General features: G+C 48.1%; 1 protein-coding gene across 1 annotated transcript; it reads left to right on the top strand.

Annotated features, from left to right (window-relative positions):
• Positions 1 to 2,393: 2,393 nt before the first annotated feature.
• SHISA2 (shisa family member 2) lies at positions 2,394 to 8,531 on the top strand. The gene is made up of 2 exons (XM_080926186.1): positions 2,394 to 3,451; positions 6,698 to 8,531. The coding sequence occupies exons 1-2, from the start codon at positions 3,118 to 3,120 to the stop codon at positions 7,246 to 7,248; spliced, it is 885 nt and encodes a 294-aa protein (XP_080782312.1). The 5' UTR covers positions 2,394 to 3,117; the 3' UTR covers positions 7,249 to 8,531.
• Positions 8,532 to 10,597: the final 2,066 nt, after the last annotated feature.

Below are 10,597 nucleotides of genomic sequence, written 5' to 3'. Positions count from 1 at the left end.
ATGGTGGCTAACCATAATCACCAAGAGAATGAAGATCCCATCTATCAAAACTTGGCTTCTCTGGGTCTAAATCTAAGTACTTGTCCTCTGATATTATTCTGGCCTTTCCTCTCAACCTGATGTCACTGTGTGTGTTTTAAGGGTGCTGGATCAGCCAGTAAAGTGTGGGTTATACAAGCATGAGGACCTGAGTTTGAATCCCCAGCACCTACAGAAAAGCAAAGTGTGGTAGTTTTGACCTGTATCCCATCATGGGGTGGGATGGGGGCACACAGGCAGACCTCTGGAGCTTATAAGCCTGCCAGTCTAGTTCACTTGGTGAATTCCAGGTTCCATGAGATGCCATGTCTCAAAATGGAGAGTAATTAAGAAGCCTGACATCAGTCACTATCTGGCCACCAAACCCATGCTCATATATGTGGACATACATGCACATATAAACACATACATGCCCACACGCGAATTGGCCCTGCACAAAGTTGCTTGTAGTTCACTGCCCTTGTCTTATTTTTACTTGCTTGATTATGTTTCAGTCCATCTCTGTAGGTTTATGTTAAGGCGATACATGATTGGACAGTGGAGAGGTAAGTGGGGAAAGAGGCTGGAGGAGCGGAAGAGGAGGAGCTGGAGGCAGATGTGCAGGTTCCTCTCGATGCATCTCTAGCTTCATGAGGTTGTTATTATTTCTAAGGGTTTCTATGGGTCTAATTTATCTCATATAGATGGGCAGTTTATATCTTTGTCTATTGGTTGTAAGCTTATTGTGTAGAGGGTTTGTGGATTGAGAATTTAACATATAAACCTGTTTGATAAGTTAATTGCTGAGGAGTCATGCCCGTGTATGGGTACCAGACTTGGGAACTAACCACTTAGGAGACTGTGCTTCAGATCCGAACTGGAACGGCTCCCTGGCAGAACTCCTGGCGCCTGGCAAGGCCTTGGTTCCAGTAACAATAGAACAATTTAAATATTTACCACAACACAAGTCCTCTATTAATTCAGAAACTTTAAGGTCTGCTTGAGTTTGATGACATTCCCATCTGATCTCTAATGCTAAGCAGGTCTGGGCCTAGTTAGTTTGTGGATTGGAGACCACCCTAATTAAGGAAAACAGTGGCCAAGGTGTCAAGGTGAATCCCCAGTATTCAACTAAGAATGTGTTTATGAGATGACTGCTTTTTCAATGCTGAAGTTTTGTTCATTTCTTGGCTTAGAGAAGGTTGGCGTTTGGTGCATTTAAAATATGTCATTTCAGGTCTGGAGTGGAACTCATTGGTAAGCGTTTGCTTCTCAGGTGCAAGCCCTGGGGATCCGTGCAAGTGCAGCTTAAATGGCAAGAATAAGGTGTTTTGCTGGGCACAGGCACAGACAGTAGCGTTTTATCTGTGAACATTTTCTGGGGTGGGTGGAAGGCTAATTCTGTTTTGGGGTAAGGGTTACATTAAGAGCCCAAGAGTGGTTTAATTCAAAATTGTCTTAGCTATGGACAAAATTGGTTTCTATTTATTCTGTAGTTGTGGGCTGTCATAGCCAGTTTTCTCTTAGATACACAAAGAGACAGAGCTCAGGAACATATGCTGGTTCTTCCTTGTAGGGCTGGGTTTAGGATTCATATGGAATGACTCCAGCCGAGAAAGACCAGGAGGTCCTTTAAAAATACTCCTCGTTGCTTTAATAGCATCAGCACCTGCTCGGCTGCTTCAACAGTGAGGCTATTCCTTTCTTCTCAGAATCCCTGGCGTCTGGGCCCTTTGCTTTCTTCCTGGCTGCAGCTGTCTAAGGAGGTCAAATGCCACATGGAGGAAACTTTTTGCCGGACTTCAACAATCACCACACCTCATTTTAGAGGGGAAAAAAAGACCTAATAAAATGATATAGGTAATTTAGACAGTGGCCCTATTGATGTCTTTGCCAACCTCCTTATTGTGCAGTACAGAGGTACCGCAAGGCCAGGAACCACAGCTCAGATAGGGTGTGTGGTCTTACTGGGCCTGGAAGCTGAGCAAGACAAGTCTATCTGAGGAATGACTGTGGCGTATGCAATGTGGAAAGCAATTAAGAATTATCCTTTGCAGGGTGGGTGTTGTCAGAGTAACTCAGATTCTCGGATGTCGAAGATCTGCTCTAAACTTTTGCTTCTGCTATCCTTGCTTTAACTGGTTTCTAAGACGTGGCTGACTTAAAACATATTTTCCCCACAGGTTTGTTCTGTACACCCACAGAGCTGCCTGGCCATTGTCACACCTTTGGTGGAGGAAAGTGAAGGGCTATTGGTGTCCCCTGGCGTTCCAAAGCGGAGGGAAGCCCGCTCAGCACGCATGCGCGCGCAGGGGAGCCTCCAGCCCCTCTTAAAGAAGGGAGCGCGGCGCAAAGCCCGGCAGTCGGAACTGGCTCGCAGCCCTGCCCAGGAGAGCGTGGGGTGTCCTCGCGCTCCTCTGCTCCCGTAGCCCGAGGGACTGAAACTTCCGTGGGCGGCTCCCACCGGAGCGCACTGCCCTGGGCGCACCAGCGACAGGGAGAGGGAGACCAGACGCGGGTTGCAGCAGGAGCCGGGGAGGGCAGCCCGCTGGCCGGGCGCCCAGCAGCAGCAGCGCGGCCGCCGCCAGCCGGGCGGACTCCCGGACTGCAGGGGAGGTGCGGAGCGGTGGCCGGAGCCATGAGGACCGAGCACGGGGCGGCGGAGGCAGAGCGCAGCCGGTCGCTGCTGCACTTGCCGCCGGGAGCACTGCGCGCACTGCCCGCCTCCTTTGCTGCTTCTCGCCCGGGAAGTGAATAGAGGGGGGAAGCACCCACTGGCGCCGGACCCTGATGCTGAAACGCTCCAGCCGCGGTCTGGCTCCTGGTCGGTAGCGGGGCGTCCCCTCGGGGATGCACAAGGAAGGTCGGATCGCAAGCCAGGCTTCCAGGAATGTTTCTTCTGTTGTGCTCCTGTGAAGGCCGAGCCTAGCAGGGACCGGGTCACTCTCAAGGAGGGATGACTTAGACCCTGGCTCTGCAGCTTTCGCTTCGCCTTAGAGAGGAGTGTTCCTCACGGAAAGCCCCTGGGATCGCCGAGCCATAACTTCTTGGGGGAGATCTGTGTCCTCTAGAGACAACACCGGTGCCCAGGGCAGTGCCATGTGGGGCGGACGCTGTTCACCTTTCACTTCTTCCAGGCACCGCGCGTCGCTGCTGCAGCTGCTGCTTGCCACGCTGCTGGCGGCGGGGGCGCGGGCCAGCGGCGAGTACTGCCACGGCTGGCTGGACGCGCAGGGCGTCTGGCGCATCGGCTTCCAGTGCCCCGAGCGCTTCGACGGCGGCGACGCCACCATCTGCTGCGGCAGCTGCGCGCTGCGCTACTGCTGCTCCAGCGCCGAGGCGCGCCTGGACCAGGGGGGCTGTGACAACGACCGCCAGCAGGGCGTTGGGGAGCCTGGAAGGACAGACCGAGAAGGCCCAGACAGCTCGGCAGGTAGGGGAGCAGCAGCCAGGTGCAAAGGGGTAGGGCGGTTGCGTTGCCTGGGCAACAGGGACCCGGAAGCTTGGAGATTTTAGGAAAGACCCTGGGAGCAGGAAAAGCCCAAGCTTTTTGGGTTTGGGTTTGGTTTGTTGTTGTTGTTTTCCCCTACTCGTTAACTTTGTGTGAAGTGGGGCAAAAAACTCAAAATACGTTGGTTGCTTCTGTTTATGGTCCCTGCCTTCCTTTCTATGTGCTCCCAGTTTCCATTGAACTTAATTTCCTGGGAAAGTCAAGAAAATGGCAAGGGTACACCCCTCTGGAGAAGACCTGCCCAGGATTCTCCTCCAAGGGTCCTTAGAAGAAAGGCAGTTCTGGGGAGTAGCGGACAGCTTCCCGTGGGTGACACACCTTTTCATATCCCTGGGATCTGGTCTCTCCTGGAGGAGCTCAGCTCTCTAGGCACCTGGGTCTCCAGGAATCTGGATTGGTCTATTCGGGCATGATAGACACGCTACTGGGAGAGAGCCCAACTTTGCTCATTGAGGCTTTGACTATTTCTTAAGAGACTAAGCCAGATTTTGAAAATAAGCCTGTCAAATAATTTAGTAGATGGCATTTCCTTAAGGAGAGGCTGCCAAATTGAGTGTGTGTGTGAGTGTGTGTGTGTGTGTGTGTGTGAGTGTCTCTCTCTCTGTGTGTGTGTGTGTGTGTGTGTGTGTGTCAGTGCTACAAGCACATAGGGTTGGAGTTGCCTGAGCTTTGGTACAGGTGGCTTCTGCTTTATAGAGCAGTCTCTGGCCCAGGCTCTTTTCAGTACAGTTAAGCATTTGTTTTGTAAGTTTGTTACTCCTGCTACTACACTGACTTGAGTCTGAAGGGAGAACTGAGGGTCATTCTGGAGAAGGTACCATCTGAACTCCAGCTCAGCTTTGCAGAGTGTGTGGTCTGGGAACAAAGCCTAGAGAAATGAGCCAAATGGCTACAATAAGGTGTCTGTTAAATTGGGCTTGTTAATAACTTCTAAAATGTCGGGATGGAATTGGCTAAAGCTGGAGGCAGCGGCCTTCTGTGGATGTTGGGCATGGCTTCCCTTCACTCCACTCCTAAATCATCCCTTTAAGTCTCCTGGTTCTCCCACAGCCCTTCTGCAATGAAAGACGAATTGCCCAATTAGGCCTGCGGGGGCTTCTGGTAGCGCGCTGCATTCTTTACCCCTGTGTAGTTATTTACCCTTCCAATTAAGAAATCCTGGAAAGAGAACAGTTATTTCTCCCCCAAACTCACGTGGGCTGAGACCGATTTCAGCACACGTTTGCTATCATACTGGAGGTAAAACATCTCTGTGGGTTTTTTGTTTGCTTGTTTGCTTCTTATAACAGGAGGGGGCTGGTATCTTAATTTAGGGAGTGAAATATTCATACTGTGTATGGGAAAGGCTTGGCTTTCACTTCTCTGGTCTTGGAGCTGGCTGCTCTGCTGAAGGGAGAATAGTACAGCTATGGGAACCAGCTGGGCTGCAGATGGCAGCAAGTCTTCTGGTCTGCCGAGGGGACCCTGAGTGTACAAGTGGTTCTCCGCTCAGCAATGTCCACTGCCTGGTTGTTGAGTGTTTATTTCTCTTTGGTTCTCTTTGTGGTGAACGGGAACGCCGACTCCCAGAATATAGTCAGCAAAAGCTGCTCACGGATCTGACCTTTGAGGTCCGTGCTCTGTGCTGCCCCATAGGAAATGCTGGCATTGGTGCCTGACCAAGGCTGGTGAGATCCATGAATCCCTGTTCAGATGGAGTCTTTAGGGAGGGCTGAGCACTTGGCTCAGTGGTCAAATGGTTCCTTAGCATCTGGGAAGACTTCATCCAGTGCAGTTCCCCACACCTCACACCCACTTCCACCCCTGCCAAAGAAGTAACCTAGTCTGGAGTGCATCAGAATATGCAACAGTTTCTTGAATGTAGGTAGACTTCCACAGAAGTGGCTCCGAGGCTTTCTGCAGGCGCTCCCTGCCTGTGTGTATCCTGAACAAGCTGTGGGACTACTTGCTAGCATGACTTGCTGGCCCTGTGTACTTGCTATTCCTATGGTTCCCACAATTTCAAAAGTTCTGTTATTTATCTTAAAAAGATAGTATATAGTTATGTATAATAAATTCTCGCTTTAGAGCCTAGGCTGGTCTTGAACTCAAAGACAGTTTTCTTTCTTTGGCCTCCCAAAGGTTAAAGCTGTGAGCCAGGTTCCCGAAAGATTATTTTTTTAGAGAAAATCTTTTAAAACAAAGTTCATTACTCTGCTGGTTTTACTAACAACCTTTTATTGTTATTTTATGGCTTTATTTTTTTAGAATAACTTAATACCTGCTGGCTTTTTTCTGTTCTTCTTCCCCCCACTCACCTTCAGCCTTTGGTATTATCCACTTTTATTAAGCAGGGTTCTTTAGATTTGTGCACTTCTTATTATACATGTTGTGCGTGACGGCACATGTGTGTGCGTGCGTGTACTGTGGTATGCATATGGAGGTCAGAAGACAGCTTGGAGATGCTCTCTCTGAAGATTGAACTCAGTTCATTGTGCCTGGTGACAAGAGTCTCCTTCTGCTGAGCCATCTTCCTAGCCCAGGGTTCACTTGTCCTTTGTTTTTTCCCCTTCCACATCTTATTTCTTATTTGGAAATGACAACGGCTCAGACTCTCACCCAAGTTATTTTATTTTGTTGTTGTTGTTCAGCGTATAAGAAAGAAACTTGTTAAAAATAATGGCAAACGGAAGCCAAGGAATGGACAAATCTTCCTAAAAGAAGGAAAAAAGGATTTAGAGAAATGTCCATTCATTTCCTGTTAGATCTGTGGCTACCCTGCTAGGGAAGACTCATATTTGTTTTAGGTTGCTCAGCTACTATAGGGTCACCTAGATCAAGCCTGTACTTCGGCAACTTGGATGTGAGCTGATATTGTATTGTGTTGTACTGTATTGTGTTGTGTTGTGTTGTATTGTGTTGTGTTGTGTTGTCTTGTGGGAATCTAAGTGGGGATTATGAAGTTTAGCTCCTAGGGGCCTTGCCATACCTGTGGGACCTGGCAGCATTCCAAAGCACTTGGCTATGGTAGATGCATCTTGTGTACCTCTGACCTGTGACAGAGCCGGTCCAACCTTCAACCTTTGCTTCTGGGAGCCACTGTTATCTGTCTGTCCCCAGCCTTTGCTGGCCGCCATGTTCAGTGATCATAATGTGAAGCCTAATGCTGTGTCTCTGTTCTTTCTCCAGTCCCCATCTACGTGCCATTTCTCATCGTGGGCTCCGTGTTCGTCGCCTTCATCATCCTTGGATCCCTTGTAGCAGCATGCTGTTGCAGATGTCTTCGGCCAAAGCAGGATCCCCAGCAGAGCAGAGCCCCAGGGGGCAACCGGCTGATGGAGACCATCCCCATGATTCCCAGCGCTAGCACCTCCCGGGGCTCATCTTCACGGCAGTCCAGCACGGCTGCCAGCTCCAGCTCCAGTGCGAACTCGGGGGCCCGGGCTCCCCCGACAAGATCTCAGACCAATTGCTGCTTGCCCGAGGGAACCATGAACAATGTGTACGTCAACATGCCCACAAATTTCTCTGTACTCAACTGTCAGCAGGCCACCCAGATTGTACCCCACCAAGGGCAGTACCTGCACACTCCATATGTGGGATATGCCGTACAACATGACTCTGTGCCCATGACACCAATGCCTCCGTTCATGGATGGTCTGCAGCCTGGCTACAGACCAGTGCAGCCCCCCTTTGCTCACACTAACAGTGAGCAGATGTTTCCTGCAGTGACTGTATAGCCTGCAGGTCACAGACTCCTTTACGAGACTGAGCAACACGGGGCCCGATGCCTGCGCCGGAAGTCTGCTCAAGTTGGTGGTCCCACCGCCGCTCTTCCGGATGACTTCATTCGCCCCTAACCTATAATGGGACATCTCCAGAGCAGGGTGTCCATGCGTGTGTCCAGGTTCAAAATGGAAAACCACAGCCCCTGGAGTTGCCACCTGTGTCCTCCTCGAGCATGTGACAAATGCTTGAGCCCCTAAGTGCCCTTGAGGTGTGGCTGCCAGAGTCAGGGGTTGGATAGCACCCTTAGTCCCTTTCGTTTCAGTGGTGCAGGAGAATGCCTGTTAGCTCCCCTTCACCTGGGCTGGTTTAAAATCACTGTTCAAGGCGGAAAGGAGATGTAAATTATATAATAGTTATGAAAAGAAGTGAGCTTGAACTCTGACACTAGTCATCAGCCTCAGTCGCCAGAGGCTTGTCTTAATTTCATTGTAAAATATACACTCTATTTTTATGCTTTCGGGGGAAGGGAGGCTAATATGTGCTTTTTTTTTTTTTTTTTTTTTTGTAACTGTGTAGAGATCTTATTAAGTGATTTTTCTACATTAAAAAGATTGAAAGAAAACGAACATTTCCAATGAAGACATTCAAAATTTTTGGGGTGGAGTCACATTGAATCCTTTCTTTTCCTTTTTGATGACGCCTCTTTATTTCCTGGCTCTACAGCGATACCTAAGAAGCAATCAGATGCTTTTTTTTCTTTCCTCAATTGAAAACATGAGCTGTCATCTGCTCTCTAAGTTACTCTCAACTTTGCCACGTGATATGGCCTGGTGGTTCATCTGCCCGGTTTCAGGATCCCCTAGTCTAAATAGTCCCAAGGGCAGGAAATTATAGATGGGTGGATGAAGATCAGTAAAAAACAACTCTGCTGAGATGTTCGTACAGGTCATCTTGGGGACAGGGGCCCTTTTCTCCTCGGTCTTCCACACCCTCTGGAATTTATCAAATTCAACTGAATTTGTATGCTGGTTACTATGGGGAAAGTTTAGATACATTGTAAGTTTTCAGCTGCTAGAAAAGCCAAATTGTGTTAAGTAACTGTGAAGTTTGGTGTTTTATACCTTCTTACCCACAGCATCTTCAACTCGCCTTCAGTCACCTGTCACCTGGCAATGACAGTGACAACGCTACATTGTTGCTGGCAATTGGTATCAACAGATGAGAATCAAAGATTTTAATAACCAAAGCAGGAGAAAATCATTTAAAATTTTTAATAAATATTTTATGGTGTGAATTCTTTGGGGGCTGTTTATTTTGTAATTAGTCATTGTTAATGGAACACAGTTACAGAGAATCATAGCTACTGTTTCTGGAACCATGAGCCTTGCTTATATAGCTCCTGCTATGAGGGAAGGTCTGGTGTCTCTGTGGCAAATCTTGACACTCAAAAGCAGGTTTTCCCCCTTTGAGGATCTCTTGTCCTTGTGGTCATGCTTAGGAGCTGATCAACTGCCTTAAAACGGTCACAGTTGGTACTTCACAAACACTTGAGCAAGGGTGGGCTCCAACAAGGTTCTCTGTGTGTGTTATATGTGTATATGTGTTGTATGTGTGTGTGTGTATGTCTGTACAGTTCTCTGTGTATGTGTGTGTTACATGTGTGTATATGTTATATGTGTGTGTTTATGTGTTATATGTGTGTGTCTCTGTGTGTGTCTCTCTGTGTATATGTGTGTGTATGTATGTACAATTGTGTGTAGGTGTGTCTCTCTGTATGTGTTGTATGTGTGCATCTGTACAATTGTGTGTCTGTGTGTATACTTGAGTGTGTCTCTGTGTGTATGCACACAATTGCACAACTTGTGGGAGGCAGTTCTTTCCTTCCACCATTCGAGTCTCAAGAACCAAACTCAAGTTATGGTCAGGCTTGGCAGGAAGCATCTTTACCCACTGAGCTATCTTGAGGGCCCCAAGCCTGATTTGTAAATACTGAGATCTGAATTCCAAGAAATTTCAGTGTCACAAAATAGTTTCACCCTCTCCCTCCCGCCCCACCCCAACTATCTCAAAGGGTAAAATACAGCTTAAGCTCTACCGAGCCAAGCGACAAGCCAGTGAGCTGTAGTTGGCTAATTTTTTATCTGACATCAGGACTTTGCTTGATACGAGCTGACCTGTGTCTGTGCATTTCTGAAGCAGTGGATGGCCAGTGCTTGCTTAGGTGAGAGTTTGATTTCTTCACTCTTCTGAATGGAGAAAGCATAAGTTCTATTGAATGGAATGGGAAGTTTCACCCAATGACGCCACTAAGTCTTACCGAAGATGACATCACTAGAAGCACTGGCAAAGCTTTTAGATTTTAGGAGACCCAGAGAGAGCAAAGCGGAAGTGCAAACACCTAGTTCCAGCATGCCTGTTTTGCTATCTTGGGAATTTAAAATTTCTGAACTTCTGTGGTATAATTTACACTCGGTTAAAACGTCTTACAGTCTGTCTAAAGAGGGGGTCATTTAAGTCCATGGAAAAATAGTCACACATTTTCTACAGTGTCTAAACTGATGGCTTTGACTCATGGGAATAGTGGGAGATTCTCTAGATTCCAGGAGATCTCTGTGAGGGGGGAAAAAACAACTGACCGGCTCATTTGTTGAAAATTGTGGGCCTAGCATTTTCAACAAAGGGTGGTTCAGGCTTGTAATCTCAGCACTTGGGAGCTAGTGGTATGGGGATGGCCATGAGTTCAAGGTCAGCCTGGTTCAGAATGACTTTGATACAAACAAGTTTGATCTGGGTCTGGTGACCCATCACTGTCACCCCAACACTTAGAAGTCTGCAGTACGACAGTTTGAGGTTACTGTAGGCTACAGAGTAAGATCTTGACCCCAAGGAAAGAATATCAAAACATGAGTAGAAACTCCAAATCCACCATTTGTACTGCAGGGGAAAGGTTACAATGTGCCAATGTCAGGCTGGGATGTAGCTTACTTAAGGCCTCACTTGCCTACCTCTTGGGAGGCCTTGCATCCAGGGTGGCCAGCCTGAGGGGACAGATGTGATTCACAGGTTTATTCTGCAGCACGCACCTTCCTCCCCTTCATTTCCGAGTGGGTTCCCACAGCCTCTGTGTTCATGCTTTCGAGATTGTAGAGCTTTGTTTCCTGAGCTCAGGGACCCATATGGTCCTTGTTTTGTTATAAATTAGGGTCTATGACTCTATCAGAACAAAGTCTGTAATGACAACTTAGCCCATAAATGACCTAGACTGTGGGAGGGAGACTGAATGGTCCACAAGATTGAGGTTAGGACTTCCAAGTCAGAGGCTCTCTCTCCTCAAGCTGCCCCACTTTGGACCAGCATACA

Source organism: Micromys minutus (assembly GCF_963924665.1).
Source record: "Micromys minutus genome assembly, chromosome: 12".
Lineage (NCBI taxonomy): Eukaryota > Metazoa > Chordata > Mammalia > Rodentia > Muridae > Micromys > Micromys minutus.
This window is presented reverse-complemented; position numbering and strand designations above follow the sequence as displayed.